Source organism: Pleurodeles waltl, chromosome 1_1 (genome assembly GCF_031143425.1).
Source record: "Pleurodeles waltl isolate 20211129_DDA chromosome 1_1, aPleWal1.hap1.20221129, whole genome shotgun sequence".
NCBI lineage: Eukaryota > Metazoa > Chordata > Amphibia > Caudata > Salamandridae > Pleurodeles > Pleurodeles waltl.
In genome coordinates this window covers 215,030,283-215,052,396 of record NC_090436.1, presented here as the reverse complement: position 1 = coordinate 215,052,396, position 22,114 = coordinate 215,030,283, and the positions used below count along the sequence as shown (strand labels likewise).

The 22,114-nt window shown below is 42.0% G+C and overlaps 1 protein-coding gene across 2 annotated transcripts in view; it reads left to right on the top strand.

Annotated features, from left to right (window-relative positions):
- The window catches only part of SLC1A3 (solute carrier family 1 member 3), a 114,579-nt gene that overhangs the window by 13,043 nt on the left and 79,422 nt on the right, over positions 1–22,114 (top strand). For both annotated transcript variants that reach the window (XM_069221072.1, XM_069221080.1), the window contains exon 3: positions 17,082–17,219. In XM_069221072.1, the coding sequence (XP_069077173.1) occupies positions 17,082–17,219 (138 nt within the window). The remainder of the gene's footprint in view (positions 1–17,081; positions 17,220–22,114) is intronic.

Below are 22,114 nucleotides of genomic sequence, written 5' to 3'. Positions count from 1 at the left end.
TTGCCAGCATAAGGGATGTCTCAGTACTACAACCTGCTCAGAAGCCAGTCTGCATCTGGTGCAATAATTTATTAGTGTTCAAGAAGTCAGATAATAAACTGTTAGTCCATTTTCCCAAAATGTCACTAATTCCTGGTAGCAACAAAATTGTCCTACAGTGTTCTACATTGTCAGGATCTAGTGGTTTTTTTTTTAGCAAACAGCGAATTATTGCATTTTTCCATGAATCCACTCACCCACTCTCCAAAGATAAATTAAAAAGCGATGCTAAAACCTCTATAACTTTCTATACCCTTCTCATCATTTGTATTTGAGCCGGATCTATAGGAGAACCTGATTTAATTGTATGGCAAATTTAATACTATTTCTCACCTGACAAGTTCTACTACTCTTTTTTGGAATAAGTACATCTAGGCCCTCATTACAGCTTCTGCAGTCTTTTTGAAAGACCATCGAAGCCGCTGCAGCCAGCAAACCTCCAATGCTGGCGGTATGCTGGGTGTCCTATTAGGAGTTTTACGCTGGGCCAGCAGGTGAAAACAGCATTTCCGCCGCTGGCTCAAAGGAAAACTCACCACAACATTGATGCTGGCTCGTAATCGAGCCGGCGACAATGTTGTGGTGCGTCCAGTGCAATAGCACCCGTTGCGCATTTCACTGCCCGTATTCGGGCAGTGAAAAGCGTGACCGGCTGTCCATTGGGGCCCCTGCACTGCCCATGCCAAAAGCTGGGGCAGTGCATGGGCCCCATGGGGCCCCAGACACCCCCTTTCTACCAGCCTTTGCATGGTGGTGAGACCGCCATGCAAAGGCTGGAGGAAAGGGTGCTCGTAATCCCCAGCGCGGACTGTGACCACTAAGACCGCCAGCCTCACGACAGGTGGCAACCTGGTGGTGCAGGCGGTCGGACCGTGGCCCATCTGCCACGGTCATAATAGGGTGGAAGGACCGCCCTGTCTGCGGCGGTTCGACTGCCATCACGAGTGTGGCAGTCTTGAGACCGCCACGCTCGTAATGAGGGCCCTAGTGTTGAACTGATCCAGTCCTGAAATTTAAAATATGAGATAATCACATTGTCCTCCAGCTTCGGGGCTGACCTTGCCAGGGTTGATTCCCACAGTGACCTATTTAACGTGGACCATTGCCTGGTCAGTTTCAATGTTACCATATGATGATTTGGATTATCTTCTGTTGATGTTGAAAATGGGATCAACAGATGGTCTGACCAAGGCCCTGGTAATTGTGCCAGTACCTTCAGGAGTGGGTCATTTGTCAAAACTGGGTCCAAAATGTGGCCTTTAACATGAATTGGCAGGTCGACTAGTTGCTGTTGCTGGATTGCTGGTAGATCTTGTTTAGAATTTGTTATCTGAGTACATATGATGGCATCCATATGAAGATTCAAATCTCCTTATAAAGGAAAATTGGCTGTTGAAAGACTATATTGGGCCACCAGATATTGGGCCACCAGTTCTGGTAAGGACTGCATAAATTTACAAGCTAGTCCCGGAGGACAGTATATAAGTAAGCCAGAAAATGTAAATGTGTGAGATAATTTGATAGAGAAAACCAAATTGTCACAGTTGGTGATATCAATTGAGAAGGACTTGCATTCATAATTATCTTTCAAGATAATACCTACTCCTCCTCCCAATTTTCCAACTCTGTCTCCTTTCGCTATAGCATAACCAGTGGGGAGTGCTTTAGTAATGTCCAGCCAGCTATCCTCTCTTTGCCATGTTTCCGTCAAGAAGAGGATGTCCGTTCACTTTTCTTCCAGCAGCACAAACAATCGGAAACTATGTTTTGGGAGAGACTTACATTTAATCAAAAACATTTGCCAACCCATCCTAGGTTGTTTACTGGTTGATGCCTACAGCCCAGCTTTAGCTTTACTTTCAGGACGATTAAACAAATGCTTACAAACAATTTAGTTGCTAGGCATGGAGTGTGCATTTCCTGAATGCATATATACGCTGTTAGGATGACGGTTTAAATTCATTAGGGCAGCCGCTGTGTAACATATATGATCTAATCCAAAAAGGGCAGCTTTTCTGGCCCCTGGCCCCAGACAGCAGTGGACGCAAGCAGACAGGCCTGTCTTTGGTGCACCTCTGGCACACCTTTGCCGCACTAGCTGCGCAGATGCGCACCGGGTCTCATTAAATAGGGTTTCTGGCAGCCAAGAGCTCAACCGCCGAACAAGATGGCGTCCGCTCAAGTGTGTCATAGGACGGACTGGTACTGAACATGGCCAGGGAGACCTTGTTTCCTAAATCCCCATAACTAAAGTGCCTTTAAGCAGATAGAATGTGCAATAAGCACAGTACAAATAATCAAAGTGAACGATTTTGGCCCTCTTTTGTCTGAAATGACCCCTTGTATACCTTGCTGCGCAAATATGTGCCTCTCATATAAAAGTCTAAAATCACTGTGAACAATAAAATGTAAATCACGCTTTAAACAGTAAACCATGATAAGCTAGATATCCTCACTGTGTCCGTCTTATCACTGCAGCGCACCTGGCCTCATTAAACAGGGTTTCCAGTAGCAAAGAGCTGGACCGCTGACCAAGATGGCATCCTCTCAAGTGTGTCACAGGAGGGACTGGCACTACACACAACCAGGGAGAACTTGTCTCCTAATATCCCCACACACCCAACTAAATTGCCTTAGTATAGGTAGAACGCGGAAATAAGCACTGTGCAAATAATCAAAGTGAACTATTTTGGCCCGCATCTGCCTGAAATAACCCCCTGTATACCTTGCTGTGCAAGAATGAGCTTTTCAAATAAAAGTCTAAAATCACTGTGAACAATAAAATCTCAATCACACTTTAAACAGTGAACCAGTATAAGCTAGATATCCTCACTGTGTACACCTTTGAAGATGTTTCCTGTGTCTTAAAGGTAGAACTACTGGACTCCAGAGAAAACTTCTGGATGTACCGTTTAAAATCATTGCATCCAGGTGGACTGAACATCACTGATAATATCACTTGATTTCTGCATATCTCAAGAGATCTCAGGACTGCACTAATTCCACATTTGTAGTAGAAGTATATTTTGGTTATTTGGCCAGTCCATTTGTTTGAGTCACTTTTTTCTTGGATCTATCACCTGGCTACTTTCCTCGACCCGTGTCATGGAGGCACTAAACTCGGACAGGAACAGCAGACGATAATATTAATTTTCAACTCCTTTTGATTGTGGACGCCATCACCATTAATACATGGTGCATAACATTTATGCGGCTGACCTTATATATATTTATATATACAGATATATATATATATATATATAAATATATATATCCACACAGACGTTTCTCCCACTTGCCTGCTTCTCACCAGCAGTCTCCATAAGGAAAAACACTTTCAGCCACAGCTTCTTCATCAGTATAGCAATTTATTAGTGAAATGGCAACCACAACACCTGATGCATTTTGAGGATCACGTCCTCTTGATCACAAGATATGCATTTTACTCATGTTAATTTCCATAGGGATTTTGAACACAACTACAGCCCGAACAACTGGACAGACTTGCACCAAATTTGGCAGAAAGCTAGCTCTTGGTCCAGAAAGTGCCCTTTTTTCTGATTTGGTGTATATCCATTCAGTAGTTTTCTAGTTATTAAATGGAAACCAAATTTGTATATATACGGATGTGGATCCTCCTCGGATCCTCCTTGGATTTGGAGTAAAAACAAGAATCTGATTGGCTGCCCCCACAACCTGACAGAAAAGTTGTGGCTGCCACTTTGTTTCTCGCGTTGCCTGGGGGAAGGCACAGTGTAAAAACAAATAAGGGTTCAGGATACAGGTATCCTGACCCCATAGGGCACATGGGGGGGTCCCTTCTAGACACCTTATCGGCACAAAAATTGCCCTTCTCTTTTTTTCGGGCAATCCGTGGATCCTCGAATCCTCCTCAGATCCTCCTCGAATCCAGGAGAAAAGCAACGCCCTGATTGGCTGGCTACAACCTGACAGAAATATTGATGTGTGTATTACAAAAACCGTAGAAATGTACTGAAAAAAACAAATGTTACAGGGATGTTATAGTTAGGTTGACATTTTAAACATACAAAACCATAGAAATTCAACAGTTATAAATATACTTATACTTATCTGAAGAAACTATAATTTGTGCCACAAAGTAAATTTGGCTAACGAGTTATAGTTTCTTAACATAAGTATGTCTCCAAGTCTCCATTCCAAATTAAAACCCTAATTCTTGTAAACAAAATGTTCCTTGTGCACTGCTTGGCTACAGAGACCGAGATACCACAGGTAGTGATCTGGAGTTTGATCTTTCGTTATTCAGGTGACAGCTCTCTAAAACAAACTTCCAAAGGCATCTAAGATGATCGAGGGTCATCTCGTTACACACAGTCTGAACACCTTCCTAATTCCAAAAATGTCTGAACTCTAGAGGTGGCAAACTCTCTAATGTATGCGTTCTTTGAGTACCAATAAGCCACAGGCAGCAAACTTAAATAAAATAACAGATTTGTTTCAAAGGTAAGTCTCAAATTTAGGGAGAAATTTGTGTTAGAATTTCAAATAGCCACACAAAACAATCTCTATTCTTTGGGTAGAATGTTAGTAAACCTGAAGGAAACATCTTCGTAGCAGATGAGACAAAAGGATGGAGGATTTGACTAAACTAATGAAATAAAAGTCTGGAACAGACAGTTGATCTGACATTATCGGAGTCACTATTACTTATGACTAGGTAAAGCAGCAACAGTTATTAGCAAGAGGAAGCTGAGTAAGAATACACATGAACACTTCTATTCATTCAAAAACTACAGTCCATATCTACTGAATTTAGTATGTAACATGAGAATTACGTTCAGTTGTAGCTTTAAACAAGGCTCAGATGATGGTAACAGAGGGCAAAATAGAGGAACATTGAAGATGTAAACTTCTGTTCTCCTAACCAGTATTGCATATTTATCAGGTCAGAAGCAAAGAATCATGTTTTGGTGGCCATGCATGAAAGCATGAGAAGGAAAATGTGAATGTACTCTGTGGGAATTCGCCTCATGTGAGACTTTGTTTCTGTACTGCTCTGGGGCACCGGAAGAAACTCGAGAAGTCTCCTGAGAGTGCACAATTCTGTTTTTTAGGCGATGGCAGGATTTTGTTCCAGCCTCCCCCTGCTGTTTCGCATCACCTCCTTAGCACAGCAGGGCTTCACCTGCGTCCAAAACAAGCTCTTTAAGAAGTTTTGTAAAGTTCAGAATGTACTGTCTATAAAAAGTCCGTAGTCAGCACAGTGTATCTAAAAATGCAGTTGAAATTTTAAGTCAGTTACACTGGAGAAGGAGTTGGCCACTGAAGCACAGAAAATTAGTAGGAGACCCTCAGTTTAACCAGAATCAGCAAAATGTGTACTCTGGTTGAACAAAAAGCTCCCATTTTACACATGCCTGATTTCATCAAGTCTTTCTATCACAGTGTAAGTTGTGCATGTGTGTCATATGCTAGACGTATAAGTCAATTCTTCATGTCTTACTTGAGGAAGGGTGACCCCTTAAAGAACCGTTTCCTGTATAAGGTCTATTAGGAGGTACAAAAATCATGCTGTCTGGGAAGTAGGTTTTTGAGAGCACATGAGTAAATAGCTCAAAGGCACAAGAAATCCTTCAGTTGTTGCAAGGGTGAATTTTGGAAGCAGAGCTAGAGCTGTCAGGACTGGATCTGAGCAAGAACTAGAAGGTCTGTGGCAGACCAGACGCGAACAATTGAGCAAGAGTAAGTCAGGTGAATTGCGACACGCTGTTTTTTTTTTTTTTAAGTATGTAGATTATTTACCCACAAAATCCATAGAGAGCATGCCCCTGACGCTTCAGGGTGTATACCACATCCATGATAGTCACAATCTCTCTCTTGGCATGCTCGGTGTAGGTGACAGTGTCCTGGATCACATTCTCCAGAAAGACTTTGAGCACACCTCGGGTGTCCTCATAGATAAGGCCAGAGATGCTGTTAAGCTCCTGCATGCTAGGCAGGGAATGGCAGGCTTGCTGATGACCTAGATCAGTGGTTCCCAACATTTTAACTTCTGTGGACCCCCACTTTATAATTAGTGGAGCCCAGACACCCCCACTGAATCACTCCTGGAATCTGGGGACCCATACTGAGTAATTACTGGAAGCCGGGAACTCAGGCCTACTGTTGATGATTTGAACCACAAAACAAAACACAAAAAAATAAAGAAACAAGAATTCCATCTAACACATACACAAATGATGACACAGTTTATTTAATTTGCAAACAAATAAAAAAAAAATATATAGGAAGGTTGGAGCTTTTTTAAATTCAATTGAAGCCACACATCATCCATACTACGTTCTATTTGATGCACATGCACTGCTCCCACAAATCAATCTAAGGCTACTAATTTAATTTTCAGGCTCCACAGGGAGACCTTCCCTTAGCTTGGGAGTACAAGGAGGCGCTGTCAGTGAGAGCAACTTCCGATAAGTTCAAGTGTGAACGCCTTAAGCCGACAGAGGGGCTTCCTTCATAGGTCAAGTTGGAAGGAACACAATTGAAATGCAGGGAAAGCAAAACAAAAGTGCAAGAAATGGGAATATGGTGTGAGAATAGTGTGTACTCGACTAACACAATCAACTAGTTGTGAGGCAACTTGTTCATGCTATGCTGCTGCTTAAACTGTTCTGGAAAGAGCCCTTCTGTCGATAAATTGGTGTTCCTTCTCTGAATGACTTGGAAAACCAGGCACCACCTGCAATTCTCCGGTCTTCTACAGCTTCCAGGTCTCTGATCTCAATCTTTTCTTGTGTATCCATGCTGTTCTTGTTTCTTGTCTGCTTTGGACTCTGCATGTTGTTGTATGACAGGACTAGGCCTCTTCTCAAACCGTCAGTGGAGGCTACATAGATTGCTCAGAATGGAAGCTGTTGGTTCCAGCAGAACTGACAGTAGCCCTTTGCTGTTTGGCTTTTTCCAGGGCCATTTCGCAGTTATGAGTAAGCATTTGCATAAATTAGTACACAGTTGCAGCAATAGCCACCTCGGCATGCATCTTCGGCAATGCAATAATAGCGGTCTTTTGCAAACGAGTAGGAGGAAGTGATGATTTTTCAGCATGGATATCCCATGCTTAACGCAGTGGACAATGCAAAGGCCATTTGCAGCAATAAATAGCAGGGCTCTGTTTTTTACATGAGGGACAGAAATGCTCATGCTCCTTTTCTTGACAGAACCATCCAATACACTGCCCTCTAGTGGCTGTATCCTTAGATGTTAGTATTTATATGGGTTCCATATGTCTGCCCTTGATTTGTATAACATGACCGACATTAAGTCATGTGCTGTGTATTGTACTAGTATCTAGTTTTTTTTCCGTTTCTTTCTCCTCTTAATCCCTCGGTGGATTTCCCATCATCTAATGTTGTAATTATCCCTTAGATTGTTGAGCTTTAAATGTGGAAATTAAGAGTCTTGGAAAATTCATTCCCTTTCAAAGGCTGCAGCTTAAACTCTGAACCAATAAATTATTTGATTCTTGTTCTTCCCTAGACAGAATAGCTGAACTTCCTCGACTGATCTCTGTAATGTATCGGTCATGATTTTTCATCTATGTTAGTTCATCAGAAAAAACTGCACTGTTAACTGTCTTCGCTAATTTTGTGGTGAATAAATTCCTATGTTTTGCTTCTGGTACGTTTATCAGCATTTGCTGTACCTCTTTGTTTCTTACTTGTAGCCCGTCTATTTTATTGAAATCCGTCTTTACTCTCATACTCTTGGCACATTTCCCCTCTTCTTGCTTCTTGAGTAGCAGCCTCAATACCTTGTTTTTTCATATATTCTATAATTGAAATAGAGTTTTGATCTGTTCTGTGTGGTTACCAACTTTGCAGATCCATTGAGAAGTAGATTGTGGTTGCTTTACCCAATAAATACTATTCCCATTTATTGTCACTCAGTGTGCTCAAGACATCTAAAAAGATATGACCAAATATACTTCCCTTACCAGCAACTGGAAACAGGAATGTTACAGACAAATCCACGTTTGTTTTTCCGTTCACACAAAATAGTGAGCGAACTTTGATTCATCTTATTGAGGGAATGCCCCAGGTCTCCCTGAGGGACCTAGGCCTTGAATACTTTCCCAATGTCGGTGATTCAGTTCTTGTACATTGTGAGCAGGGTCGCCTCCTGTTCCCATTAACTTTCAATAACTGACAGCTGATTATTGTGACATTTGGTTTGTGCCATCCTCATTCTGTTTTAGATCCATCTTTAGATGCTTTATTCACGTTTTCTTCAGCATCAACCAGAAGTTTCAATGCCTGCATTATAGGATTAGCCCGCGTCCCCCTACCTTCTTCCTGTCATTGGTTCAGTTCATGTGAGTGCCCTGCGCTGGGCATGCTCAGTTGTGCTCCTCTCTTGGGCCACAATGCAGGGAGTTCCTTTACAACCCCAGTCTCGCACTTGCCAGTATCACTGCTAGACCAGAAAGACCACCACATGCTGTCTATATTTAAGAAAATGATCAAATGCACTTTAAATATGCAGGCCCTGCAGCATGGTCATGTGTTTCCCAGCTAGCACAGCGGGCCTCCCTTATATGTAATGCAGCCTTAATTGCCACGGCTAAACACTACTCAAACAAGAGAAGTGGAACCGATGAGGGACGGTTCATTGCTTAACTGACACATTAGAGTGAACAACTTTTCAGCAACTTTTCAGTAACCCAGACCTTAACAACTGCAAAATGAGTGAATTTGTATTCCTAAACAATCTGCTGTGCGTGCATGTGCCTGTGTATAAGACCCTGACGTTGCATCGTGCTTAGAGGTGCTCTGGGCTAAAAGATGTCAGCCCTGAGAAGACAAAGACATAAATAAACAAAGACCTATCTGTTGATTCATTTCTTGAACATTAAATGTTGCTCAGTTTTTATATCATTGTCGAGGTATATATTCCTTTTCTACAAGCCTCAGAATTAAGAGGATCTTGTACATCAGGCCTTGCATCAACCTTAGGTGCATGAAGAAGATCTTTACCTTAACGTGAAGGGATCATAAGGGTGATCTGAGATTTGTTACGACTCGTATACCTGGCCTAATCATCTACAGGTGTACTCAGAGACTTCCTCACTTGTGCATGTTTTCCTTCTTGACTAGTCCTTAAAGATTCCAGTCTTGGATAATGCACCTGTCCCCCTATTGAAAACTCTAGCTTACCATATTCTGTGAGAGCTGAAATTAAGATAACAATTAGCAAACACAGCTGGTGTGTGGTATTTTCCATAGTGCATGAATGATACGAACGGCATGAGGGCAAGTGATCATTTAAGGCTTCATCAATCTTCAGTGAAAGTTCTCTCTCAATCAGTCACCCGCACACTTAAAGATTTTCTGTCCACTAAAAATACCAAAACATCGTCAAGTGAGATCAGGTGGGTGGGCATTTTCTGTTCTTGCAGCAAAACTGTGTGAAGTCTGTCTTAATAATCTATGTGCCCATCAGCTGCTCGTTCCATTTTGTAAAGCTCTAAAAAATATCTGACTGCTCAGAAGTATGTAATCCTTGTGTGCCTCAGTTTTGTTATATTTAGTATCAGCACTAGGACAGCTTTTAGTAATCAGGTGATTTATACATAAAAACGCAAATACAATACAATGCAATACAATACAATACAGAAATGTGACCAGCATGCATGCAGTAGTAAGAAAAGAAGGGCGTGGCCGTGTGAGAATGAAAGAACGTCATGAGAGGTGACAGTGAGAGAGAGATGTTAAGATGAAAGTACATATTATGTATATTTTGTATAATAGTCAAACTGTGGATGGAGAGAAAAGGGTTGTGGGAAATGTATACAGGAAATTTTGAAATGATAATTCAGAACAAACTACAGGCCCATGAATTGTACGCAGTCGAGGTGAATAGGCAATAATGAAAGTAGCCCAGGCTTTCTATGGGGCACTTGTTCGGGGCTACCTGCAGCCTGAATTACAATAAGTATCAATGATCAAATTCTGTAACATTGCAGTCCTATTCGTATAACTCTTAGAGTTTGGCAGATGGGATACTCCTTCACAAACTTGGCAGATGTCCCATCTGTGGAATTACCAGTGCATTATAAATTGTGACACGTAATATTGTGGACAGGCTATCCCTCATGTTTTGACAGAGTATCCCATCTGCCAAATGCTAAATAAGGCCCTTTAGATCCATCTAAAGTCCTTAGGTTTACTGGTACCCCAATAACAGATGATGACAGGGGCAGATGGTGCAGCAGTGGCTTCTGAGTAGCAATAAGAGGACCAGTGAGACCTCCAACAAGTATTTTGAATTAATGATGGTAAGGCACCACTCCGATTGCTTATAGCAATACATTCATGCTTCCTTATTTCAGTCATCTTTCGTTCATGTGCACTAAATAGTCATACAAACCAGTTAGAAGTGCATTAAATAGTGCATTCACCAGAGACTAAGCTAGAACATTAAGTAAGGTCATGGGGTTATTGTGTAAGTCACCTAGCTCATAACAGAAAATACAATAAAGGACACAACAATGTTCCTCTTGGCGTCTAAGGATAGCTAGGCTTTTCTAATACACCCCTCCCTGTGTATCGATGTTTAATTAAGGAAGATCTTTATTACTGCAAGATAATGGAAGACCTAAATCAAGGAGGCAAATAAGAGCAGAGCAATAAAACAAGCACACCTAATGCCAATTGTTTTGGAGATTAAATACACTACAACAGCCCGGGAGTTGTAAAACAAGGACAGAAGTACACCAACTATTAGCAATGACTAATCAAGGTTAGACACATTTCTGTTGAACTATCAAGAGTAACTGGACACTGTAGAGGAGTTGGCAAACATGGACCCTCCTAGATATAACCTAGAGCTGGCATAGTAAGAGCGAGAGCAGAAACCATAACGAGCACTACACGCCACAACGAGAAAAGAACCAGCATAGAAGAATACAAAATAAAAAAAATAATCAAAAATCAATAAAGAAAAAAGTGTTCGGATGGTTGGATTTGTGTGTCAGTGGGTGGATGAAAGGAAGGAGGGCAAAGCAGTGAAGGGTTATTAGGGAGATGAGAGGAAAGAGAAAAGGAAGGTGTGGATTGTACCACTCTCGGTGGTTAACATATAGAAACAGTGTGGCATTAGTAGTATCCGTTCATGGGGTACAATGTGGCATTAGTAGTGTTCATTTGTGGGGTGCAGTGTGGCATTCGTAGTATCAGTTCATGGGGTACAGTGTGGCATTGGTAGTGTTCATTCGTGGGGTACAGTGTGGAATTACTAGTATCCATTCATGGGGTACAGCGTGGCATTAGTGGTATCCGTTCATGGGGTACAGTGTGGCATTAGTAGTATCTGTTCGTGGGGTAGGTACAGTGGCACAGAAGCAACATGCTCCTGTTATTTGGGCCCACGCAGAGCCCTTTTAGATGGGGACCCCTCTCTTTACCATGGCTCTCACCATGTGCAGTCTCAGACAGGATTCTACTCTATCTAGGTCCCTACCTACAGGTATGACGTGACTTCATGTTAAGAGCATCCTCTAAGCAGATGAACAAAAAGTGATATACAGAAAACCACGTACCTAAAATGTGTAAAGTTTTTATAGTTTCTCTGAAAACGACTTCATATTAGTGATGATTCAGGGAGATCTTTACTGTTTAAAACTTTCCAAAGCCAAGTTTTTTCCAATTTGTTGCTTCAAAACATGTTAGCAGCTTCTCACCTATTGTTTTTGACATTGCTCATGAAGTGTTAACATTTAGAAAAATTATTTATAGTCTGGTTCTGATATGTAAAACGTAAATACGTTTCTGCCATGCTATTGAAAGTACAAGAGAAATTAAAGTTGTGTTAATAAACCATTGATCAGTCTCAGAGGCTGGGCGTTGGCGGTGATAACTGATTTGTGAAGGGGAAGGAATCCCTTAGAGATGGCTTCCATTTGGGAATTTTCTCGAGCACCCGCAAGGGAGCAGACAGCGGTCCAGGGGACCACAGCATGTTGCACCCAATGTCATTCCTTGCAGCTGAACAATTTGTTTGAAATAAAACCTTGTCCATTTAAGCCTTTAAAAATGTCCACATGGAAGGAACGTAAATGGAGAGATGGAGGTCTGTTGTCCGTCACAGACCTCCATCCTTGCATTTACAGACATTCACAGCGGGTCACAGAATGCCTCCTGTGTCATTGAAGTACTGAGGTGGGTGAGTTTGTGACCTCTTTTGAATGTACACTTAGCAATATGACTGAGTAGTGCATCAGTCCTGTTGCAAAATGAAGCGCTATTCGCAAAAACATAGGCACTCGATTAGCACAGACTAGTTTGCAAACATGATTTAATATATTGAGCCCTAGAAGTGCAGCAAGAACAGAACCTTATGGAGACACCAAAATGAAGGTAAAGCAGGAGAGATTGACCTAAACGAAATACAGAAAAGAGTGATTGCAAAGGAAGTACCAAATGCTAGAAACATCATAGGAAAAGAAAATGATGACCAAACCCAGCTGAAAAATGACCAAGGATTTAGAAAAAAAAGGTGAATATCTAGAGTGGTAAGACAATTAGAAACAGAGAGAAGACCACCAGACAGTAAAATGAGCAGAGTGGAAACCTGTAATGCACATGCTTAATGTTATTTGAGTGTGTTACACAGTATGTTTAATTACTGAATAAAAATGTTTTTTGGTTTAGATTACAAACCATAAATACATCTTAAAAATTGAAGAAAGGACAAGTTTAATTTTCAGTTAGCTTTTTTCAGTCCAAATTCATTAAAACCTGAATTTGTGTGAAACGATTGACTGCCGTAACACTTTAAGAACAGTAGGAGTAAATACTGTTTTGCCTTTTTTTGTGTCTCAGTAGAACTGAGTCAACACTTGGGATTGTTTCTTGCTCTGTTCTTCCAGGGCCCAGTATTATAAGGAATGGGAGCTGTTCAAAAGGAGAACAACATAAAATAGTATTTCCCTCCAGAAACAGAATTATAAAGAATAAACCCAACTATAATACAGAAGATAACTCTGATAAACTGTTTTTTAAATATATGCACTTAGTATTATTTATGACATTCACTTGTTTTTTTCTTCAACAACCGTTTAAAATGGCCTTGTGTTCGAGCACTGCAGTCTATCAATCTAAAGATCAACAGAATATAGAAGCATACGTTTCAAACAAGTTTTTGAAAATAAGCCAAAAAGCACCCTATGCCGGGTGCCCATACGTCCTATAACAAGAACACTGTGGATGTCAAAGCCATTGCTTTCACTGTGCCAATCAACAGCCTGAGTCTGACTGATTGTGTAGGAATTGCTTTGTGAACCTCTAACATGTGCTTTTAAATGGAGCGTTCTTTGTTATAGATCATTGGGCAAAAAACCTGCCACCAAATCGGTGCCCCATAGCTCAGCTATAAATAATAAAGAACTAGACTGTGAAACGTCATTACAGCGCAATCATATTTTTCCTTAACTGCATCACAGACCATAAAAAGCTAGAGATCCTACAGCAAATTGCAAGTGAGGTCAGTTGTAAAAACAATAATGTGGACAACATTGTTTAAAGATACATACACGAAAAAATAGGTAGAAAAAACGTTTATGAGGAAATGCATAGAAAGTGCAAAAAACATAGGGGGTCATTACGACCCTGGCGGTCCCGGACCGCCCCACCGGCGGTAGTACCACCAACAGACTGGCGGTGTCCACCAGGCGTATTATGACTGTGGCGCATTCGCCACGGTCATACCGCCAGTACCGCCAGCCTACCGCCAGGCGGTCGTAATCCGCCAGGACAGCGCTGGGGATTATGAATTCCCATCCACCAGCCTGTCCGTGGTGGTAAGGGGGACTCGGGGTGCCCCGGGGGCCCCTGCACTGCCCATGCACTTGTGGAAAAATAACTCCTTTGCCAAGCTTAAAAGGGTGCTTTAAAAAGTTAGACATGTACTTTTAAGTTTTACATGTCCTAGTAGTAAGAAACTCACAAATTTGTTTTTGCGTACTGTGAGGCCTACCTCTCCTGTAGGATTACATTGGGTTACCCTGTTACATTTATTAAGTGATAACTTGTGTTTGGGAGCAGGTAGAAATGTCATGTTTGGTGTCTAGAGAATTCCCAATTTGGAAAGTGCCACTTTTAGAAAGTTGCCATTCTCTTTCCCTAACCATTTGGTGCCTGCAGTGTGTTCCTCCGTCACATGACTAGGTGTTGTTGGCAGTTGGTCTTTGTGTATTCCTCCCAGCCAGTCACACAATAGAGGGATCAGACACTCTTGGAATGGTATTACCGCAGACATTTTGCCTTCACTCACTTATTTTTATTGAATTTTCTGTTGTTGGCTTTAGGTCTCAGTGCACATTATCCCTGCTAAACAGTGGAAAAGTGCTTGTGCTCTCTCTCATGGTATCATTGGTATAAACCCAATTAGCACAAGTGAATAGTACTATATGTACCCAGGGCCTGTAAATGAAATGCTACTAGTGGACTGCAGCACTTGTGCCACCCACTAAAGTAGCACTGTAAAATATCTCAGGCTTTTACCAGAGATAAAGCTTATTCTTTAATATTTATAAGTCTCCCCTAATGTAGGCCGTAAGGGCTCATAGGACAGGGTGCATAGTATTTAAAAAGAGGGACATGTGTATTTAAGTTTTACATGTCCTGATAGTGGCAAACTCCTCAAATTGTGTTTCCTGTGGAAAGGCTATCTCTCCCACAGTCTAACACTGGGTTACATTATTACACTTCATAAGTGATAACTTCAGTTTGGTAACAGATAGAGAAATGTTTCTTCCATCAATTTGAATTGTAATTGAATATACTCTTTAATAGTACAATTGTTTTTTAAGTTGTTATTCTAAAAATACCACTTTAAGAAAATCTGCATTTTTCTGTCTAACCCATATGTGCCTTTGTGCCGGTGTCTAGGGTCACATGACTGTGAATGGGTCTCATGCGGTGTGTTGTAAATTCCTTCCAGACATGGGGACAAAAGGTCGTTGGGTGTAGGGTAGGGTGTCCCTCTCCTGACCAGAATGTCCTGCATTCTGCATAGGGGTGGGGTTGTACTGAATCCTTCGCATATTTCAAAAGGTAGCCATAGGGCTATGCCCACCCACTTCCTGACTTCTAAGAGCTGCTTGCCCTGCAACTGACAAATGCAGCTCACACTTAGGCCTGCCTGTTTTTCCCCCTAGACAGACTGGAACTAGACCCAGAAAAGGCAAAGGTTAAACAAAGGGGGCATCCTCCACCCACAGTTTGGCACTGGGTATAAGATAAGCACCTTGAGAGCATCTCGTCCGACCACTCTTAGACATGTGGAAGATTCAGAAGAAGGACTGGCTTGCTGTTTGAAGGAGGAAGACTGGACCTGCTTGCCATGAACTCAGACTCCCCAGAATGGTCTCCAGGGGTCAGTTGGCTGGCCTCCTGCTTGAGCTACTGGGGCACTACAAACTTCCAGAGGCCTCCCAGAGGCCTCCCTGCCCAGCTGACAGGCACCAACTGGACCTGCCTGGGCCCTTCTGCTGGCCTCTGGTGGATTGAGTCCTGATCCCCAAGAGGTGACTCCCAGGTTCTGGACCCTTGGTTGGCATCAGAGCGTATTCCTTCTGCCTGAAAACCAAATTAAAGATGAAAATCCAGAGGTTTGGGCTCCTCATAACCATGAGAGGACTTTGTGTGCTGTGACAGGACCACCAGAGATGCCCTCCAATGTGAAGCTCTAGCATCGACCTGCCCTTCGCATCAGTAACGACTGTCACATCTCCCGCCAGTGCAATGATCCAGTGATGACATGCTCTTTGTGCCAAGCAGTGACCATCCACATTGAACGCCAGCACAAAACTCCAGCAGCGACCTGCTTCCCACGCCAACAAAGGACTCCTCACAGCCCCCGCTTAGGCGAAGTTCAGATGAGGCACCTAATGTGGACTTGGACTGTGCAAAGGGAAACTCTGCACTGGGACAACCCTGGATCCGGTAGCCAACCCGTGCTCTATCACTGTCGGTCTGAACTTGTGACTTTGACCCGGTTCAGTATGACCAGATACCCGTGAGAGGTACTTTGTTAGTTTTGGCTCTATTTTCACCTTTAACTTTAAAAACTCATAACTCAGGTTCTATTCATTAGATTTTTGTGGTTTTGGTGTCATTTTACTGATAAATTAATTTATTGTTCTAAATTGTGTTGTTTTGTCACTTTCTTACTGTTTGAACGCTGCATAAATACTTTAAACATTGACTCTAAGTTAAGTCTGACTGCTTTTGTGCCAAGCTACCAGAGGGTGAGCACAGATTTATTTAGTGACTTTAGTAGATCACCATTACAAAGATTGTGTTTATTATTTTTGTGAGGCTTTCATCCCTCTTAACAATAACCCAATTTCTTACAATAATATACATTAGGTTGCTGTCTGACCTAAATAATAAACTACAATTCACAGGTGGTCAACAAAACACCAGAAAGAGAAGTCTACTAATTCTGGATATCCTGAAAGCCAGAAAAGCTAGAAAATGAAAGCAAGTCTGCTTAAGCCTAGCTCCGAGACTGCGGAACTCAATTACTTGACCACATTAGGCTGTATTCCAGTCCCTTGCATTCATTCTGAAATGACATGAAAATGCACTTCTTCAGACTTTACCTCACAAATTATTATGTCCCAGGTTCACCTCTCTGTTACAGCTGTGGATTCTTGCACTAGTTCTATGTCAGTCATCACTAAAGTGGGCACGTCTGTGCTATAAACATAAGGCAAATTAAAATAAAATGTAACTAATAAATAATAATAAAATCCAGTATAACTCATGTATATATATTCTATGCTAGTGTTAAGCACAATGCGACACTGCTAAGCGTTATTTTATACTCAACAGACTTTGCAACAACTGTGTTTAATAGCAATTTTATTTGGATACTTTATGATATGATATAATATTCTGTAAAACTGTGTTATATTTTATATATGATATTGAAATGCAGCTGCACACAGTTTTCAACGTATATTTATCTTATTTCTTTTAATCTTTGTCCTTTCTTAGGTGCGATCCTGGGGTTCTCTGTACGATCTTATCATATGACATATCGGGAAATCAAATATTTCTCATTCCCCGGGGAGCTGCTGATGAGGATGTTGCAGATGCTGGTACTGCCCCTCATTGTTTCCAGTCTGGTAACAGGTACAACACTCAACTAGCCTTTATTATACATCTGGTTGAATCATGGAACACACATGTGGATCACAAAAGTGTCTTCAAATAAAATATGTGTAGAGCAATGTATGGAAAAATGTTTAGCATACGTAAACAGATATATAGCATATATTATACATCTTTATTATGAGTTCATACTTTAAATGATCATAAAGTCTGAAGACTTACATGATCATTTAGTCTAAAAATCTGATCAATGTAAATTGATAACACAAATATCTCTAGTAAATAACACAGATACCTACTAGAACCAAATGAAGGTGTGCTGATATCTTGTATGAATTTTGTGGGATGAGGAAGAAGTAGAAAGTGACAGGTTGATATGCGTCATTAATGAATTTGAGATTGTCCGTGAGGCTTTGCACATGCAACATTGACACTCTTACCAGGTTAAATCAAATCAAGTTATAGCAATACGGGCATTTTTAAAATACATCCACCTTTGTGGCATGTCATGTTATGTTATGAGGTGTGTGTGCCTTGAATCAGTCAGGCTAGGATTCAGTTCACAGCTGTGATTTCTTAGTTTTGTAGATTTAGTCCACTGAAGAAGACAAACCTCGGCAAAGTTAATATATAGTAACATCATTCCAATCTTCTCAGATGCAAAAGGGGGAGAGTTGCGATGTCCTGATACAAACACTTTGCAGCATCCTAATGGTGTGCACACGCAGGCACATGTTAGGCCCTAAGGTAGCTAAGGAAAGTGATCCCTGACGCCTTCTTTGCATCAGTTCTCCCAATTTCTGAGTGTGCCCCACGCACGTCGTCTTTATGGGAAGTGGTGAAGCATTTTAAATGACAAGAGTTAAAGTGCAAAGGACTTGTAATTTGCATATGCATGCTTCCTGGGCCCATGCTCCAAATGACTGTGTGCATGCTGTATAGCACTTTAAATTCGTGTCTATTGTACTTTTAGAGTGGGTGGAGAGCTGTGGCCTGGTCCCAATTCTTTATATTTATATTTTATGTTTTATTTATATTTATATATTTATATTTATCTTGCTGCTAGATTTGGAACTCACTGGAGCTTTATGCTGAGCCCCTTAGCTATACATATTTGGCCTAATCGTTCTCTGGCAAAGGATTTACATGACCTCCACAGGGTGTTCGGCCTATAGGAGTAGTAGGACCTCAAAAGAAGTAACAGTCGGTAGTTGCTTACCCTTGAAATTGCATCTGTTTGGGAAAGGCATGCAGGTCATATTTGGTGCTGGCCCCCAGGCTGTTCTCAGAGCTGAAGGCGTTGTCGACGGTGGTTCTTTTCTATTCTTTCCACCCAATAGTAGAATGTCCTTTTTGTTAATACTGAGGCATGTAAACACCTTGCAACCAATAAGATTTATGGCTCAAACAATCTGTAATATAGGACATGTTGATACTTTGCAGCTCTAAAAATCAGCAACAGTACATAATCCCTAATGATTGTTGCATGATGTCTGCTTTGGGTTTTAGACCCTTTGTGACGTCATTCATTTGATGTCCCTTTAAAAAAGAAAAAGGAGGAGACCAGTGAGAGCAGAGAGATTTGTGGATGGGAGGATTCATCGAGGTTGTTTTAAGAGCTCGTCACAATGCAAGAGAGGTGTTTTTAATGATTCTGAGCTAGTTAGTTCATGTAAGATGTTAAATGTTTTGCTTGATTAATTTGATATCTATTATATTGATATCTCTTTGATGCTAGCGGCCTGCTACCCCTTTTTCTATCTTGACTGCTGCGTAGTATCCTCTTTAAGCCTCGCAACGAGTTTGCTCTGCAATCAATGTGGGAGTGTTGCCTTGGTTATTAAAAGTTACTTGGCTTTTCTTCATTTTGGAAAATAATTTGTTGTACATTTAGGGCCAGATGTAGGAACCGTTTTGCATGGTGCAAACTGCGAAAATCGCAGTTTACGCCATGCAAAACGGCCATTGCGATGCACATTCACATTTTGCGAGGCGGTACCGACTCGCAAAATGTGAATGCGACTCGCAAATAGGAAGGGGTGTTCCCTTCCTATTTGCGACTCGCACCGCGATGCAGAATTGCTTTGTGACCACGAAAGCGGTCGCAAAGCAATTCGCAGTTAACACCCACTTGAAGTGGGTGGTAACTCATTTGCAAAAGGGAAGTGGTCCCCATGGGACCCCTTCCCCTTTGTGAATGTCACTAAAAATATTTTTTCAGAGCAGGCAGTGGTCCAATGGACCACTGCCTACTCTGAAAAAATGAAACCAAATGGTTTCATTATTTTTTTGTATTGCAACTCGTTTTCCTTTATCAAAAAAGCAGTCACAGACATGGAGGTCTGCTGTCTCCAGCAGGCCACCATCCCTGTGAGTGCAGGGACTCGCTGTGGGGTCGCAAAATGCGACCCACCTCATGAATATTGATGAGGTGGATCTTTGCGACCCCATAGCGAGTCGCAGACGGTGTCTGAGATACCGTTCTGCATCGAGATTGCGACTCGGAAATTGCGAGTCGCACCGACTCACAATTTCCGAGTCGCAATCTCGGACCTTGCTACATCTGGCCCTTAGTTTTGTGTCTTGAATCCAGGGCCGGCATTATGCCGGTCCGAGCGGTCCGGCTGCACCGGGAGCTGACCTGGATTGGGGGGCACTGACTTCAGGGGTGCGCTGTGTTTAGAACTAACTTAAAAACTTGCGATTTAAAAGCACCTGCCACAGAGTTCCTTGTGCGTCCAGCCTTCAGGAAGCAATTCAAATGTCAGGATACCTCTTGTGATTAATGTTCCTGCTAGGGAGAGAGATGGGAGTTTTGTCTAGTGGCAGCTTTGACTCGCCATAAAGTAGCATAGAGGGCTAATATGCCTGCTGCAAAGAACTGAACTATATTTTATGTGGATTAGTAAAGCCAGTGTTTTAAAACAAATGAATGTATCTGAAAGGGGTACTATGGTGACATGATGGGCACATGTTCCGGGTGGTACTTAGGGAATCAGAGGAGGTTGTCATGGGGTGGGAGGCACCAAAAAAGCCTTGCACAGGGCACTACCAGCGCTAAAGCCGGCCCTGCTTGAATCTTTCCTATTTCTACATGGTATTTGTTCATTGTCTTTCCCATGTCTTGGTGTACAATGTATAGAACACAAGATCCATAAACATATTTATTTATATGTATGCAATTGCTTTTTATACTACTTGATTTACTTCTGTGGCAGGTGTTGACCAGTAATGGTTCTGGGCTGGTCTTTAATAGTACATACTTCAATATTTTTTTGAGCACTTTTGGTATACCGCCATAAAAAGGCTGGTGGAGAACAGGTGCAGGGGGCCACAGGAGGGCCTCTGCCCAGCATTGTCACAATGTTCACTATCTGCTTTGCGGAAAGTGAACATTGCAAGGATGTTGGTGAACCCTGCTGGCTACAGCATTGCTGCCGGCTCAATTATGAGCCGGAGACAATGCTGTAGCTTGTTTCCTGCTAGGCTGGCAGGCAGAAACTTAGGCTTCCGCCCGCCAACCTAGCGGGAAACTCTTAATGGCTCTGGCCGGGAGGTTGCCACTATGGCGGCGGCCACCCTGCCGGGAGTTTGGCGGACAGGCTTTTCCGTCCGCCAAACTCGAAATGACCCTCTATATTATAAATAGTGTAATAATTTACGTCTACTAATGATGATGGTGATGGGATTTATATAGCGCATGGCTACTCAGAGAAGAGTGTCCTGGCGCTAATCACATTTATGGTACAGATTTATCTCAAGTACACCTAAAAGTTACCACCTTAAACTTGTAATAATAATTTGCTATATAGTATCGAGCAGTTTCAAAGCCAGTAGGTATCAATGTCATGTGCCAATGCATGCAAACATGCATGCAGACGTGCACTAATGCAGGACTGTAAATTAAAAAATTAGGGCTCTCTGAGTGGCCAAAGGAGCTTCTTTTTCCGAGTGATCTGATTGGCATGCTGCAACCCTGAGAAAAATGTTGCAGCTGTCATTACATGACTGGGGGACTTGGTCTCCTTTTCCTGAATTTATTTTAAAAAGTAGTATAAGGGGGCAGGCTTGGGACATCTTGAGCCTCTGGCATTTGCAGGAGGAACCCAGAAGGCCTCCAGTTTCCAGGAGCTCTGGGTACCACAGAACTCCTGCGGGACTGAGCGCAGCCCGTCCATGAAGTACTTTGGTACTCTCATTGGAGCAACTGCTCAAGCTATGCCCCCATAGTATAGCAGTACCATGCAAACTTCTCCAAGGAAAGCTTGTACGGTACTGAGGTATTATGGGGCTTAAGCTTGAGTGCCATACTGTAGGAGTATTGCAGTACCTGCAACAAAAGAAAAAAAAAGAAATATGAGTTTGTGTCCAGTGGGAGATGCACATCTGTAGAGGTTTGGGCACAGGGTCTGGCCCGATGAAGGCTGTAAGCAGTGGAAGTTTGCCATCCGTAGAGGTGTTGGGAGCAGGGACTGACCCACAGCATGAACTACTTATATTACATCACACATGACATGTAAATTACAGTTAGGATCACCTTTCCACAGGAATTTTTTTTTTGGGTTTGCCTATAACTTTGGCACTGTTTGACGAATCCCAGAGCCAAATGTGAATTTTTTTCTCCAAGTGTGTATATTACTCCTGAAGTGAAGAACGTCACACCCGATTCAGCAGTTAGACACATTTTCTCACAGTAAAAGATCTGAGAATTAAGGTGTCAGTGAGGGTGAGCGTGACCCAGCACTAAAATTGTCTTTTTGGCATGCATTCTACTGAAGTCCTACCGCAATAACTGTAATACCACGGGTAAGGAATTAATTTTTGGGATAATGAATATCACTCAGAAAATTCAACCATTCTGGAATAATTCTGTTGCTGGCATTTTTAGGTTCAGTCTACTTATACAGCTCATGCGC